The 17,737-nt window shown below is 33.1% G+C and overlaps 1 protein-coding gene across 1 annotated transcript; it reads right to left on the bottom strand.

Annotated features, from left to right (window-relative positions):
- Positions 1–5,617: 5,617 nt before the first annotated feature.
- On the bottom strand, positions 5,618–11,622 carry LOC100257733 (receptor-like protein kinase HSL1). Its single transcript, XM_059736122.1, has 6 exons — positions 8,863–11,622; positions 8,267–8,768; positions 7,671–8,172; positions 7,075–7,576; positions 6,479–6,980; positions 5,618–6,384 (listed from the first exon to the last, which is right to left on the bottom strand). Exons 1-2 carry the CDS (start codon positions 11,492–11,494, stop codon positions 8,374–8,376), a joined length of 3,027 nt encoding a protein of 1,008 aa, XP_059592105.1. The 5' UTR covers positions 11,495–11,622; the 3' UTR covers positions 5,618–6,384; positions 6,479–6,980; positions 7,075–7,576; positions 7,671–8,172; positions 8,267–8,373.
- Positions 11,623–17,737: the final 6,115 nt, after the last annotated feature.

The following is a 17,737-nucleotide window of genomic DNA, read 5'->3' as shown; positions in this document are numbered from 1 at the left end:
GATGTATACATTCTTGCTTGTGGATATTATGCTTTGTTGAAAAATTATTGGAAGAAAAGTTTCTTGACATTGAGATAGTCTAAGGTTAGGTAATCTTTGTTGGAGAATTTTTAAATTGTTCTACAACACCTAAAAGGGATATTCATCAGTAGGGTACAACCTAGAACCACAATGGCCCAAGTAGTCATATCATACCACTATTAGAAGGGAAGACTAGGACTCTAGGAAATATAAGTTCCAGAAAGATGAAACTCACAAATAGACCCACTTAAAGGAGTCCAGAAGGAATATGATTTTATACTAAAACTCTGGGTTTTTCTCATAAATAAAGATGTCCAACCCTCAGCAGAAGGGCATAATTCTCTTATTTCCATTTAGGTCTTCTCTTTGGGAATAAAAGCTTTCATGACATGTTCTTGCCACTTTTTGTTTGAGAAGCTTCACTGGAAGGTAGAGGCTAAAGCAGTAGTAAATAGCTTTAAAATTAAAGGAAGTTGTTATCATAAGATGGAATGATGAAGTGTTAGCACAAAGGCAAAGGAAGCAAATTAAGCGTACTATTAACTAGAGAAAAAAGAAGTAATAATGAGGAATTTGTTTATAAAGACTACCTGCAAAGGCAAAGTAAAGACTACCACCCTCGTCATAATTTGTGTCAATATTATTTTCAATTTTCGCTTCCTCTCACTGGTTCAAATAGCCCACTATGGTAAAATATTCTTTCCCTTTTGTTTTCTTAGACATTTTGACTTAGAGAGTTACTCAAAATTAGAAATCAATACAACATTCTTGTAAAAACCACCATATGGAACTTTTATACCATACAATAGATAACATGGTACTTGTTCATGGGGCACATCTCATCACGTCAAAAGACTCTAGTTCAGGTAGAGTCAACCAGGGGTATATCTTTTGTTCACTATTTATATAAAATGGTATCAATTTTCATATTTAAAAAGCCTATGCTACTAAATTTTTCCAATCCTATTGTCTTTACTTTCTCTAGTTATATAATTTCATGACCCAAGCTCCCAAGTTTTTGCAATGAATTAGAGACATGTAAATGAGGGACGTTCCTATGGGAATTCAAAGTCCTTTTCCTTTAATCAAGTGATGAATCAAGTGGGAAGCAGAAATTACCCTATATTATCCACATGCTTGAAGAAAAGGAAGAAAATCCATACAGGAAACATTATGCTTCAGTTTCTTCACTCCTGTGAGATGATTGATATAAGCTACTGGGATAGAAAGCTAGTTAACTTCTTCACAATCCAAAGCAAGATGTTCTTGTCAAGTCCACTAGAGATCTAGAAAAATAATGCAAATTGATGGCTTTCTCCATTTCCTTCTCTCCACAGGTAAGCAACTAAACTTCAAGGCCAAGATGAGACATCTTCTCACTAAATTTTACAACTAATTCAAGATTCGTCATCCCAACAACAGGAAATAAGTTGAATTTACAGATAATTGCATAAATTCTGTCCAAAGGGAGAAAAATATGCATCATATTTGTCATCAAGAATATCTTAATCCATTCCTTATTGTTTTGATATCCACCTAAAAGAATTATATCCATATAGAGATACTGTGTTTAACTACTTACTGGCATGCCGATGTAAACTATTCTCCCATGGACAAGCAGGAAAGACAAGTCTGGTGGGGGCCTCCTTGGCCTATGCTCATTGTACGGGATGGATCTTTCCACCTAATTTAAGATTTTCAAAAAATTAAATCATAAAATAAAATAAAACCCATTAATAATTTGAACAGGTTTTTCTGGAGAAGCACAGACCCAAGATTGGGAATTCAAGCGGTCAAACCGTACACGAATGCTTGTTGTTTCAGAAGCAAAAATTCCTCAACCAAAAAACTAAATTTCTCAAAATAATCCCACGAATTTCAATATTGCCCACCCAAACATCCGTAAAAAAACGCAAACCCAGCAGCACCAAGCATTAAAAAAGAAAAGAGAAAAAAAAAACCACATCAATTGTAGATATTCCCAGAATTTCAGAAAAATAAAAACATAATTTAAGATCAACGGTTCGGCTTCTGATAGATAACCAACCAACCCACAAACCTCCAAATTAACCAAACAAAAAACAAAATTAAAAAAAAAAAAAAAACTTCAATTCATTACTGCAACTGGATTTCTGTTTCACATATTAAAAATAAACAGCTCTCAATCCCAGCTGCTTGTACTAAGTTACCAACTCTCAATAATCGAAAAAAAAAAAATTAAAATTAAAGCTTCCATCGTGCATTTTGCTAGGGAACCCAGCCATTGGCTTAATTTACAAGCTTCCTTATGAGACTTATGTACAAGCTGCAAATTTCAAACCAAGATATCGTCATCTTTGTTGAGCTTGTGACATAGCTACACCTACTTCCGGACAGGTTAATGCAAGAACTATAAAAAAAAAAAAAAAGGGACGAGGATCCTATGAAACATAAAAGATCATTCATACATAGCATAGTCCGAGCAAACTCTAATACCTGGATTTTTAAGGGCACGTCAAATTCTTGGACTATAAAGTTTCATATAATTGTGGGTCAAATGGTAAAAAAGAAAAATGGTGAGGACCCATGTGTTAGTATCTAATTAAGAGAGATTTTAGAAAAGTATATTAAAAATTAATAATTTGAAAATTTTATCACGTAAGATGTAAGAATAGGGAATTTCATAAATTAAATTTTGATTTGGAGAAAAAAATTTAATCACAAATAATTGAGATTAGGTTTTGAAAATTTAATTATTAAGTGCATTACGGGATTAATTTAATTATTATTTGGTAATTATCAAAGAAATGTAGGAAGAAAAACTTGGTAAAAATTTATATTATATCGAATTATTATGATGGATAATTAAAAAGAAATTGAATTTAATTTTTATAATTATAATTAAACTTTATAGAATTACAAAACATCAAAACAAAATTAAATTGAAATTAAATTAATATTAAATTATGATATGTTAATCAATATATATATATATGTATATAGTGATAAATTAATTAAATGTGAATTTAGTGAAATTAACATTTGAAAGTTTGATGCAATTGAGAAAATTGACTAATAAAATAAATGAAAAAAATATATCAAAGGGCTGAGAAGTTGATTTTTTTTTTTTTATAAATTGAATGACGAAATATTTCAACTTTTTGGTTGCCAAAAAATTATTTTATGTTTCTAATATTTTATGAAATTGAATTTTGTTAATAGTTAATTATATCATATTTTAAGTGAATTTCAAAGTAAAAATGTTTTGGATAATTAAAGTTAATTTATATTTTTGAAGAGCAAGCTTGTAGTAAATTTAATTACGAATAAGGTGGAATTTTTTGTAAAATGGAAAATCACAGGTTAAGTATAATTTTATAATTATGAAATGTGAAATAAAGAGTAATAATTTATTTTATTAAAATAAAAGGATGTGTGTGGTATTTCAAAATTGTTTAATAATATATATGTGTATATATATATATATATATTATGAAGTTGCTGGAGAGTTGCTGGGTGGTGAGAGGTTTAAAAGAAAGAAATGAGGGGAAAGGGGGATGCAGGGGAGATGCTGAGAAGGTTTTTTATCGTGTGTTTTTGTTGATCCGATGGTGAAACGACCTTTGATCATGATGAAATTTCAAACAATGATAATCTTTAACGTGGTGAACACTTCTACAGAGTCGGATTTTCGATCCCACGGTTGGATTTTATTGTACAGGTAGGGATGTGTTTTTCCTAAATTTCTCTCTCAAAATTTTTAGGGCATTTCATTTTGCTTTTATTTACTTTCAAAAAACTCTATGAAAATCGGTGAGTTGTTGAGTTATAGTAGATCGTCATATAGTTTTCATTTAGATTATTTTTTGAAAACTCTAAATATATGAAATGATTTGGTTTTGCTTTGAAAATGTTAAATGGAAAGTGGATAAAAGTTTAATGCAAGATAAAAATATTAGAATTGTTGGTATTTAATTGTTGTCCTTATGATAGAATTTACCGGATTTTTGTGGTTATGGAACTTTGTTTATTTGGAACATTGGTTAATATATTTTTGTGATTTTTATCATATTAGAAATTTTATAAATTTATTGATGATATATTAGTGTTGAAAATAATGGAATTTATTTGTTGAAATTTTTTAATATTGAGATATGGTTAAATTTATTGTTTTAAAATTATTAATATTGTTAGAAATAAATAAATTGATGGTATAAATTGGGATTTTGTTAATATTTGAATTATTGAAAAAAAAATTCTGAATGTTGTGGTGGCTTAGTTGTGGAAAATTGTTGTATTGAGTGTTAAAATTATTGAGATTATTGAAGATAAATAAATTATGACATAAATTACTTTTTTGTTGATATTTGTATTAGTGGGAATTTTCTTGGTTATATGTGGTTATTTAATTGAAGAAAAAAAATGGTTATATTGGTTGTTGGAAATTATTAAGCATGTCGAGAATAAATAGAATTTATGTGGCTAAGGTCTAAAACTATGTTTTGATACTATATAAATTAATTATGAATTTTCTTTGACGTTTGTGGTGATTAAAGTGGAGAAAAATCGTTGTGTGAATTGTTGGAAATTATGAAACATAATGGGAGTAAATAGAATTATGTTTTGGAAATTTGTGGATGTTAAAATATGATTTGATTGCATTTCATATGCATCATGGTTGTGTGAAGAAAAAGAAAAATTAAAGAAATTAAATCGTTGTGTGAAAGGGAAATGAGAATGAAAAGACCCCGAAGATGGCAAAAATGAAATGAAAAGAAAAATAAGAAATGGAATGACCCTAGAGATGGTGAATTAAGAAGAGAGTGAGATCCTTAAGGTGAAAGACCCAAAAGTTTACCCCGAGATAATTCTAAATGGAGAGTGTATTTGGGTATGGACGCGTATCTTTCGGTGAAAGCTCGAGAATGATAGTGTATTGCGTGATTGCGTGTAAACATTTGCATCATGGTTGCATTTGGAAGAAGGATTTGTATTATTTATCAAGTGTATGTTTGAATATATTATTCAAGACTAAAATGGCTTATTTATTTTGTAAATTTAGAATTATTGATATGTTAGGCATATTATTGAATAAGAAAAATGATAATTTTGATTAGTTTAAATTTGTATAGTTGAGGTTTCTTTTAGTGTGTATAATGTAAATGTAACATTATATTTTGGTATATAGTTGTGTTTTATTGACCTAGAATGTGTAACTCATTTGGGTGTAAAACACCCTACTAAGCAACGTGAAAATGCTCACTCTTTTATTTTCTAAAATTTTTAGATGTCAATATAGTTTTTGAGGGGCCACAGGAAGATTAGGAAGTGTTCCAGAAAGCAAAAGAACCATAATAATGGTTGTTTTTAGATGTATATTACCTTTTTGACATGTGTTAATTTGAGTTATATGGACTTTTGTAAATTAAATTATATTTTGTTAGTTTGTAAAACATTTTTGGAAATATTCTTTTTGACTTGGAGATTATTATAAATATTTGAGTTTTTGGGTAGAAAGATTATTGGTGGATTTATTATACTTGTGAACAGGAGATAGTGTGATAGTTGGTTTTGGAAAAATAAAATAATATGTTACAGTAAATCTTAACTTAATAAATTTATTTGGGATTAAACACTTTATTGAAAAATAGAAAAAAAAAATCAGGATATTTTGGTTGATTGCCAACGTGGATAGGAGTAACTCTTAGGGTCAAACTTTTGACCTGAGGTCACGAGTCGAGTTTTGGGTTACCTAGATTTTGGGCGTGACACAAGCCCACTTAAAATCTTTACTGAAGTATGACCGGCCATCATATTAGCAAATAAATGCATTCCTAAGTTTAATGCATGAAAACAATGAGGGATTAGCTCAAGAACTACTAACAAAGGTGCTAACGGTAGTGGGACTCCTGCTGGTAATAAGAAGTTTAAAAAATGAAGCCCATTTCTTTGAAATCCCACTATAGTAATGACAGAAAAATAGAAATCCCTTGTCGTTATGCTTGAAAGTGGCAGGTTAAGTGCCATTTAGAAGCAGGGGTGCAGCTTCATGGTCTTTTTTCTTTCTTCCATGGTCCTCCTGAGGACTGCACAGTCGAAGAATTTCCAAAACCTCCTTCATTGTTGGCCTAGTGGATGGTAATGTGGTAGTGCACATGAGGCCTAGATTGAAGAAAGTGGTCACTTGTGCTCTGTCACATTGTTCTTTGATCTCCTCATCCACCACTTCCTCAATGGTTTTCCCTTCTCTAAACTGATCCCATGCCCATTCTACAAGGCACATGTGCTCGCTGTTAGGTTCTCTCCCCGTCACCAGCTCAAGAAGAACTACTCCAAAGCTATATACATCGGTCTTCTCCTTCACCTTTGGTGTATAAGCATACTCTGTCATCCAAGCATACGAGAATCATTTGATAAAAATTATCGATAAATTATGGAAATGACAACATGTGGACAGGAAGGCCTTGGATGGTCTTACCGGGGGCAATATATCTGTAAGAGCCTGCAACTCCTGACATGGTATCGGGCTCTCCTTGCTTGACCAACATCTTGGGTAATCCAAAATCTACAATTTTCGCGTTGAACTCAGCGTCTAGTAAGATGTTGCTGGACTTTACATCTCGATGTATGTTCAGGTGCAGCTTCATGGTCCTTTTTCTTTCTTCCATGGTCCTCATGAGGACTGCACTGTCGAAGAATTTCCAAAACCTCCTTCATTGTTGGCCTAGTGGATGGTAATGTGGTAGTGCACATGAGGCCTAGATTAAAGAGAGTGGTCACTTATGCTCTGTCACATTGTTCCTTAATCTCCTCATCCACCACTTCCTCAATGGTTTTCCCTTCTCTAAATTAATCTCATGCCCATTCTACAAGGCACATGTGCTCGCTATTAGGTTCTCTCCTCGTCACCAGCTCAAGCAGAACTACTCCAAAGCTATATACATCGATCTTATTGTTCACCTTTGTTGTATAAGCATACTCTGTAATCCAAGCATACGAGAATTATTTGATAAAAATTATCGATAAATTATGGAAATGAGAACATGTGGACAGGAAGGCCTTGGATGGTCTTACCGGGGGCAATATATCCGTAAGAGCCTTCAACTCCTGACATGGTGTCAGGCTCTCCTTTCTTGACCAACATCTTGGCTAATCCAAAATCTACCATTTTCGCGCTGAACTCAGCGTCTAGTAAGTTGTTGCTGGACTTTACATCTCGATGTATGATCGGGTGCAGCTTCATGGTCCTTTTTCTTTCTTCCATGGTCCTCCTAAGGACTGCACTATCGAAGAATTTCCAAAACCTCCTTCATTGTTGGCCTAGTGGATGGTAATGTGGTAGTGCACATGAGGCCTAGATTGAAGAGAGTGGTCACTTGTGCTTTGTCACATTGTTCCTTGATCTCCTCATCCACCACTTCCTCAATGGTTTTCTCTTCTCTAAACTGATCTCATGCCCATTCTACAAGGCACATGTGCTCGTTGTTGGGTTCTCTCCCCATCACCAGCTCTAGCAGAACTACTCCAAAGCTATATACATCGATATTCTCGTTCACCTTTGTTGTATAAGCATACTCTGTCATCCAAGCATACGAGAATTATTTGATAAAAATTATCGATAAATTATGGAAATGAGAACATGTGGACAGGAAGGCCTTGGATGGTCTTACCGGGGGCAATATATCCGTAAGAGCCTTCAACTCCTGACATGGTGTCCGACTCTCCTTGCTTGACCAACATCTTGGCTAATCCAAAATCTACAATTTTCGCGCTGAACTCAGCGTCTAGTAAGATGTTGCTGGACTTTACATCTCAATGTATGTTCGGGTGCAGCTTCATGGTCCTTTTTCTTTCTTCCATGGTCCTCATGAGGACTACACTGTCGAAGAATTTCCAAAACCTCCTTCATTGTTGGCCTAGTGGATGGTAATGTGGTAATACACATGAGGCCTAGATTGAAGAGAGTGGTCACTTGTGCTTTGTCACATTGTTCCTTGATCTCCTCATCCACCACTTCCTCAATGGTTTTCCCTTCTCTAAACTGATCCCATGCCCATTCTACAAGGCACATGTGCTCGCTATTGGGTTCTCTCCTCGTCACCAGCTCAAGAAGAACTACTCTAAAGCTATATACATCGATCTTCTCCTTCACCTTTGTTGTATAAGCATACTCTGTCATCCAAGCATACGAGAATTATTTGATAAAAATTATCAATAAATTATGGAAATGAGAACATGTGGACAGAAAAGCCTTGGATGGTCTTACCGGGGCCAATATATCCATAAGAGCCTTCAACTCCTGACATAGTGTCCGGCTCTCCTTGCTTGACCAACATCTTGGCTAATCCAAAATCTGCAATTTTCGCGTTGAACTCAACGTCTAGTAAGATGTTGCTGGACTTTACATCTCGATGTATGTTCGAGTGCAGCTTCATGGTCCTTTTTCTTTCTTCCATGGTCCTTCTGAGGATTGCACTGTCGAAGAATTTCCAAAACCTCCTTCATTGTTGGCCTAGTGGATGGTAATGTGGTAGTGCACATGAGGCCTAGATTGAAGAGAGTGGTCACTTGTGCTCTGTTACATTGTTCCTTGATCTCCTCATCCACCACTTCCTCAATGGTTTTCCCTTCTCTAAACTGATCCCATGCCCATTCTACAAGGCACATGTGCTCGCTGTTGGGTTCTCTCCCCGTCACCAGCTCAAGCAGAACTACTCCAAAGCTATATACATCAATCTTCTCGTTCACCTTTGTTGTATAAGCATACTCTGTCATCCAAGCATACAAGAATTATTTGATAAAAATTATCGATAAATTATGGAAATGAGAACATGTGGACAGGAAGGCCTTGGATAGTCTTACCGGGGGCAATATATCCGTAAGAGCCTGCAACTCCTGACATGGTGTCAGGCTCTCCTTGCTTGACCAACATCTTGGCTAATCCAAAATCTGCAATTTTCGCGTTGAACTCAGCGTCTAGTAAGATGTTGCTGGACTTTACATCTCGATGTATGATCGGGGCAGAACAGTATTCATGCATGTGGCGTAGGCCTTTTGCAGCTCCGATGGCAATCTGCAACCTTGTTGGCCAATCCAAGACGAAGTTATGAACTGAACTTGTCATGGACGATGTTCTCTGCTTCTTCCCATGAAGCCATCTATCCAAACTTTGGTTCTCCATGTACTCATAAACAAGAAGACTTGTGGTTTCATTTGATATGCAGCACAACAACTTCACTATATTGGAATGGTGTAAGGTGCCCAATATCTCGTCTTTTGCTATGAATGGTTTCTGAAGCTTGTGATCCAATCTCCCGTTGTTACAAATCATTTTAACAGCAAAGATTTCACCAGAACGGTCATTAGCAATTCGGTATACTTTCCCTGACCCACCACGTCCGATCAAATTATTTTCTGTCAAACCGAACAATATGTTCTGTTCATCGAAATCCAGATTTTGGAATGGAGTAAGCTTCCAATTTGTTTGGTCTCGACTATGATTCTTCCTGTGATAGTGTCGAACCATGAACAGGGTAAAGAAGGCAACAGCTAGGAAACCAGATAGAGCGAAAATTAGGATCATAACAAGATATTTGGTTGACAATTTGTAGGAGTCAACGGGTTTGGCATCACATCTAGGGAGGTTCAGAGTGGGAACATTGACACACAGTTTGGGATTGTTCAAGAAACTGTAATTGTATGCTGCATTTTGAAACTCAAAGGGGACCAACCCAGAGAGTTGGTTGGACGAAAGATTGAGGATATTAAGCTTCAAATGACCGAGTTCAGAAGGAATTTGACCTAAGAACTGGTTTTCTGACAGGTCGAGGTAAGTAAGGCTAGGTAAAGAACCTAATGCCTTGGGAATTAGGCCTGACAGTTTGTTTCTTGAGAGATTCAAATTAGTGAGTGACTTCCATGAGATGATCTGGGATGGAAGTTCACCCGAGAATTGATTCCCATCAAGCAACAGAACAGAGATGTTCCAAAGACTGGTCAATTCCACTGGAATTTTTCCTGACAACATATTGTTGTTGGCATTAAGAACACCTATTTTCATCCAAGAAGAGATTTCAGTAGGAATTGGACCAGAAAACTTGTTGTTACTGATATCCACTCTGGACAAATTCCTTGCCAATCTACTTGGAAGTGCCCCCGAGAATGAATTTCCAGCTAACATCACCGATACCATGCCCGGGGATGTCCAGATGCCAGAAGGAATCTCGCCTGAAAAGCGATTGTTGGAAACCTGAATGGTGAGCAAACTTCTGCAATTCCCGAGGGACTTGGGCACTTCTCCGCTGAGATTATTGTTGGAAGCAATCACTCCAAGCAAAGTTCCCCTAGCGCATAAATGTTGCGGTAGTTCCCCGCTTAGTTTATTCTCAAAAATCTCAAAGAATTTGAGCTCCGAATGAAGGCCAAATGCTGGGGGCAAAACTCCACTCAATTTATTGCTAAAAACTTTGAAGGTTTCAAGTGTAGGAATGAGGCTTATATTTGCTGGTATCTCTCCTGACAACTGATTCCAAAAAAGATTCAAACATGTCAAATTTTGTAGCTTCACGAAACCTGCTGGTATCGGCCCCGTCAAATGGTTGTCGGAAAGATCAATTTCTTTCAAGTTGAAAGCTTCTATCGATGAAGGAACGCGGCCTGACAATCTATTACAGAATAAATACAAATAGGTCAAATTCTTCAACGTAAGCATGCCTACCGGGATCGTACCATTCAATTCGTTGAGTGAGAGGTCCAAGCGTTCCAGACTCGATAGATTGTTGAAGCTCTTCGGTATTTCGCCGATCAAATTCGCCTCCGTCATCCACAGAAATTTCAGCTTCTTCAATGCGCCAAACTCCTTTGGAAGGGCTGAAGGCCGGAATTTGTCATTATAGGCCATGGCCAATTGTTCAAGATTTGCCAAATTACCAATCTCTGTTGGCCAGGTGCCGTTGAACTCATTTTGAACCATAAACAAGTAGAACAGCTCCCGTAGCCGCCCAATTGCTGCGGGAATATCTCCAGAGAAGTTGTTTGCGGTGAGGTCTAGGTACCGGAGACGTGAAAGTCGATCAATATCAGCTGGAATTGGACCCACGAAGGAGTTTTGCAACAAGAGGAGATATTCGAGCTTAGAGCAATTGAGAATATCCGGGAACTCGCCTGGAATGTAATTGTAGGAGACGTCAAGTACGATTAGGTTCTTGAGGTCACAAATTCTGGCTGGAATTTTCTTTGTGATGGTCTTGTAGCTGAGTGAAATTTCAGTGACGATATTGTCGATGCATGTAATTTCCGACCAATCACAGGGCGAGGATGAGGAATTCCACGATTGGAGTGACGGTGGATTGCCCAGTTGTTGTTTAACGTCTAGTAGGATTGATCGTTCAGCATCTAGATTTTGGGAAATTACTTGAAAGGTTAAGGAGAAGACGAGGAGGAGAAATAGAGCGGGGAATGGAATTTTGGTAAATAAAAATGGTGGTTTCCGCATTTTGGTGACGTTGAGTTCCTTACCGCTTCTCTATGAGTTGGGAGGAAGATGGGCGGGAAAGATGAAAACCAACGGTTAAATGGTATTTGAAAGTCAAGTCAATATGAATGGGCCATTGGGCACTGGGGCGGACAATAAATCAATGTGACAGGGCATTGAATAGTCAATAAAGAAACTTATCCTAATTGCCTTTGGGCAGTACCCCACAAATGGAGAGAAGGATATTGATGGTCAAGTCTCACAACGGGATCCACACATGAATGGTTCCACACGGAATCTAATCTTGTCTCTGGACTAAGTTTGTGGAGAAAAACTGGCATTGGAATAATGCACAGCTAAGGGAAGGGACAACATTGATCAAGATTGAAAACTGAAGTTTCAACAACCATTTCATTTCATCTCAAGAATTCTACAATTAATCATGAGGATTCTAGTGGAAAAGTGATAACGTGGATTTGATCTTATAAAAAGAAAAATACGAAAGTGTATAGTTGAATTTAGTTTTCAACAAGTTATTTTTTCTAAGTTTTGAACAAAAATAATTTATTTAAAAAAAATTCCACAGGATAGGTTCCATCTCAGAATAATTTTAGTGCATCTCATCCACAGGATAGAAAATATGAAATTCGTGAAATCATATTTACTTTAATGTTAGAAACAGTTTAGGTATTAAATATTAACATCTATTCTTGACATTGAGAAATGAGAATCAATAAAAATATAAATATATGAGTGTTGTAAATCCATGTCAGAAAATTGGGGTACACCAATTCCCAATGTCGCTTATGCAAGTCTTGGTAAATGGTAATCATAAATAAATGTGGAAAATGCCAGACAAGAGAAAAGACTTCACTTTGGGTCAACGCTAGGCGCCAATTAGTCTACATCACGTTTTGGTTTTATGGAAAATCTGTAGTTATGGGTCTTTGAGAGTCAAATTTCCAAAGTAGTGATCACGTGGGCAGTACCCCACAAATGGAGAGAAGGATATTGATGGTCAAGTCTCACAACGGGATCCACACATGAATGGTTCCACACGGAATCTAATCTTGTCTCTGGACTAAGTTTGTGGAGAAAAACTGGCATTGGAATAATGCACAGCTAAGGGAAGGGACAACATTGATCAAGTTTGAAAACTGAAGTTTCAACAACCATTTCATTTCATCTCAAGAATTCTACAATTAATCATGAGGATTCTAGTGGAAAAGTGATAACGTGGATTTGATCTTATAAAAAGAAAAATACGAAAGTGTATAGTTGAATTTAGTTTTCAACAAGTTATTTTTTCTAAGTTTTGAACAAAAATAATTTATTTAAAAAAAATTCCACAAGATAGGTTCCATCTCAGAATAATTTTAGTGCATCTCATCCACATAGGTATCTTGTTAACTAAACTTTTATAAACTTTATGCGGAAATCATTATTTAAAAAAAAAACAATTTTGAATACATAAAACAAAATAAATATAAATATTAAAATAATGATCATATTCTTACCTTGATTTATAATACCAATATCATTTTTGAAGTGAAATTGAATCATTTTATGAATTGTATTATCAAAGTCTTCAACTCACTACTCTCATATAGTGGATGGGTCACTTATGTGGTGTATGTTGTTAAAAAATAAAATAACAAAATGACATAAGAATGAGAATGTGATTTGAGACCTTAACTTATAAAAAGTTGTACATCTCTTAGGTGGTGTTTGTTTTTTGGCTGAATAGAAAAAATCAAATATTTTTGCTTTTTCTATTCAGCTAAAAGTAACTTATTGACATCAACCAACATCATTAAACTAAACTTATTGATAATAAGTTCACTTTACCTATGTTGGATAGTATCAACAAGTTACTTTTAGCTTAATAAAAAAAGCCAAAATATTTGATTTTTTCTATTCAGCCAAAAAACAAACAACATCTTAGTCTTCTTATAAAAGACTATATGAGAGTTATACTCATTATTTACACCTATTATGTACAAATTAATGAGTAATGGTGAGTTATGAACTTGAATGCATTTATATAAATGCATAGATTATACTTTTTCATTTTCCTCTATTACTCATAAATATAATGTACAAAATAAATTTCATAATGATGGGGTTACAAACACCACATTCATATAAATTAAATTTTCTAACTCCCCATTTATAATTTGAGTCTTCCATACATAAGACTCTTGGATGCCCAATCAATTGATTCACCTATCTATCAATTGATACTTTTAAATAATATTTACACAAATATAATTATATATGAGCACACATTATAAGAAAAGAGCTAACATATCCACCTTATAAAACTATAGTTGTTAATTATGATTTTGAATTTTCTTTTAAAATAGTTAAAACTATAGTTACCAACAGCGGTTTTATATTTAAAAAAAAAAAATTAAAATCATAGTTATCAATTAGGATTTTATCACATAAAAAATATTCTCAAACTATTTGGATGCCCAAGTACAAATACACTATTTTGAGAATTATTTTGATTGAAGATCCATTTTATGGATTTTTTTTTTCAAATATATTATATTTGTTCAAAACTCAAGTTTTCTTCCAAAGCAAATATAATTTATTTATGGAAGAAGGTGCCGAGTTGAACTGTTAAAGAAAAATATCATGAATAAAGACAAGTCTTTTCATAATCTTGTGATAAGTTTATATTATCCTTTGGTTAAAGTGGGGTTAAAGAATATAAAAAAAGGTTGATATTTGCAATAGCTCTTTTGTTAAACGTAACACTTTTTTATCATATTTTTTTTTTTCACATATACCATTTTTAATAAAGAACTCTCTTTAACCTCCTCTCAACATATTGAACATAAATTCTAGTTGATTAAGATTACAAATCACATACGAAATACAATGAATGATGAAATTCAATCATCTAATGACAATATATATATATATATATATATATATATATCAAAAAGAAAAATCGGCGGCCTAGGTGGGGATTCAACAACCTGGGTTTGACTTTTTTTTAGGCTCTTGATTACATACTTTGTTTTATGAGTCTTTACTTTACTAACACAAATAATTATTACATTGCTCATATTCTTAATCAAGCTCTAGTTATATGCAATATTTTTGTTTAGGTTACAAAAAAAATCATATTGAACACAATAAACAAACATATTTTTTAAAAGACCATTCCAATTAAATATTGTTTATTTTAAAATTTTAATAATAATTTTTATTTTAAAAAATTGAGTTATGAATTTCACATTAAAACATTGAATATAATAAAATCATTTTACATAATATACTTTTGGTGAAAAAATCATTTTATAATTTATTATTTAAAGAAATTATTTTGCTTTAAAATATAAGAAGAATATGAAAAATAATTGAGTGTGAAAAAAATAAAAGAAATAAAAAGAAAAACAAAACAAAGTTTACATGGGGTGGGGGGTTGGATGGGTAGAGATGAAAATGAAGATAAAAATAAAAGAAAAATAATGCTAAAATGTGGGGTGGGGGTTAGGAAAGAAAAATAAAAATAGGGTGCAATTAGGAAATGAGGTTGGGGAGGAGAGAAGGGAGAGGACAGAAAGGGAAAAGTAATAAGGGATGATAATTTCACATTAATAAAAATGGTGTTAGAATAATAATTTGATAAAAAAAAAAAAAAAAAAAACTAATAATGTCTCCCGTTAGGGAACAACCCGGACAAGAGATGGTGGTATAAGATTTATCCTAAGATTTATCCTAAGGTTCAGGTTCAAGTTCTTGACTCTTGAGGATAAGTCTTGCAGGATGAGCAAAGTCAACTTCACTTTCAAGATATTGTTCATGGAGTGGAGTAAGGGAAACTCATGAAGTGATGGGATAAACCCTTCATATATATATATATATATATAACAAAAAATCTAAATCATTAAATATATATAAAATAAAATTTAGGTTGTTTGATGAATATATAAGCATTGAAACTAAGGTAAAAGGGTATAAATAAATAGAATGAAGTTACAATGAATAAGATTTGAAAATATATATATATATATATATATGAAACTATTTGATTGTTGATAATTTTTTAATATTTTAATATGATTATAAAATTTAAATCCATGTCATACTCTATATTCTATCTTATAAACTTGATAAGGTGAAATTAAAAAAATGATAGAAATAATTTGAGATGTATAATAGTTGAAAAAATATTTTAAAATTTATAATAATTTATAAAATATCTATCCAAAAGATAATTTTAAAATAGATGTATCATATTGAAATTTTCTTTTTAAAAATATTTAAGTTTTTATTTAACTCCTCTTAAATCATGATAAATTAAAATTATTTTATACATATATAGCATTAAAAGTTAAGAATATGGAAAAATTAGAGAGAGCGTGTTTTGCACACTCGGTTAAAGAATGTGGAGGTAGCATTCTCCATCTTAAAATTCCATGAAGCTTATCAGAAAAATGGTCCAGACAAATTCCAAAGGTTGCTTTTGCAAGTCTTCGTCATCATAAAAATATGCATTAAATATAATTTTTTAAACATTTAATCACCATTAATTAATTTTTTTTAAACACCCCTAATGACATTGGTCATTAGGTCTCTTATGGAAACAATTTATTTAAGACTCTCCCTTGTTTCCTTTCCTTGTACAAGATTACATTTCCAACTTTTCGTGGATGATATCTTTCTAATATATTCAGTACTTTTTTTTTTCAAATATAAAATGTGATATTCTTTTTCTTGAATAATCTCTGATGAAACTAATCAGTCAGACAAGATTAGTATTCTTGGGAGAAAGTGAAAGAAAGACCAAATGGGTGTCTATTTTACTTAAAGAAAGATGGATGGAAGGATGCAGAAGTCTGTGGTTTTGGGTTGTTGAGATTTGGATGTTAGCGAAATTTCCAAAGTAGTGATTAAGTGGGCAGGACCCCACAAATGGAGAGAAGGGATGTTGATGGTCAAGTCTCACAACAGGATCCAGCATGATCCAGCAGTGGTTCCACATCCTGGACTAAATTATGGTAGAAAACTGGCATTGGAATAATGCACAGCTAAGGGAATGGACAGCATTGATGAAGACTGAAACTGAATATTCCTGTGGAAAAGTGATAACACGGACTTGGTCTTATATTAGGGAAGAGAAAAACTAGGAAAGTGTATAATTGAATTTATTTCTAAACAAGTTAGATTTGAGTTTTGAGGAAAAATAATTTATTTGCAAAAATAAAATTCTACAAAGTAGACCCTTTCAAAATAATTTTCAAACTAGAGTGTCTCATCTACATGTGTATCCATGTCACAAACTGTACTTGCTAACTATAATTTTGATTTTTTTAAATGGTTAAAATAATAATAATCAATTATGGTTTTAAATTTAAATTTAAAATCATAATCGGCAACTACGATTATTAACTATAAATTTTAAAGATATACTTAAAATTATAGTCTCCAACTGTGATTTTATGTTTTAAAAAAATTTAAAATAGTAGTTACTAATTACAATTTTGTGATGTAAAAAACATTTAAAAAAAAATTATTATCATGCCATGTGGATGTTCATGTAGTTGAAACATACCAACTTAGAAATTCTTTTTTTTTTTAAATGGTTAAAATTATAGTTATTAATTACGGTTTTAAATTTATGCTAAAAAAATAAAACATTTTAAGACTATTTGGATGTCCAAGTAGTTGAAATGCACTAACTTGAAAATTATTTTGATTGAAAAATCTATTTTATGAATTTATTTTTCAAATATATTATATTTGCCTAAAACTCTTGTTTTCTTCCTGAATAAATATCATTTTTGATGGTTATGGAAGAAAGTGCCGAGTGAAATGACACATGACACCTATCTAGTATTCCCAATAAGGAGTTTTGCGCAACTATCGTATTTGCATAAAGCCCATGATTTTTATTTTTAAATAAGACAATAACACTTTGATTTCAGTTGATCTATTTAATTATTTCAATGATATGGTTTCTATCTTTGTGCAGGTTTGAAGTTCAAAACATTTTGTGACAGCACTTGGGGGTTCTTTTAAGTTCAACTAATCAAACTATAGAGGAAATAAGCAGAGAGAGACTCTATGAGGAGTTGTATTTCTGCATTCATTGATAATTGATTCATCCAAACAAGTACATATATACAATATGCTGAAAAATTGATTTAGAGAAGTGAATACAGGTTTAACATAAAATCTAAAAAAGTATGTGATATATTATTAGAAAGTATGATGCAACATTCACGAGGATGCAAATCTTAAGTT

The sequence above is a fragment of the Vitis vinifera genome, chromosome 4 (assembly GCF_030704535.1).
Source record: "Vitis vinifera cultivar Pinot Noir 40024 chromosome 4, ASM3070453v1".
NCBI classification, from domain to species: Eukaryota; Viridiplantae; Streptophyta; class Magnoliopsida; order Vitales; family Vitaceae; genus Vitis; species Vitis vinifera.
This window is presented reverse-complemented; position numbering and strand designations above follow the sequence as displayed.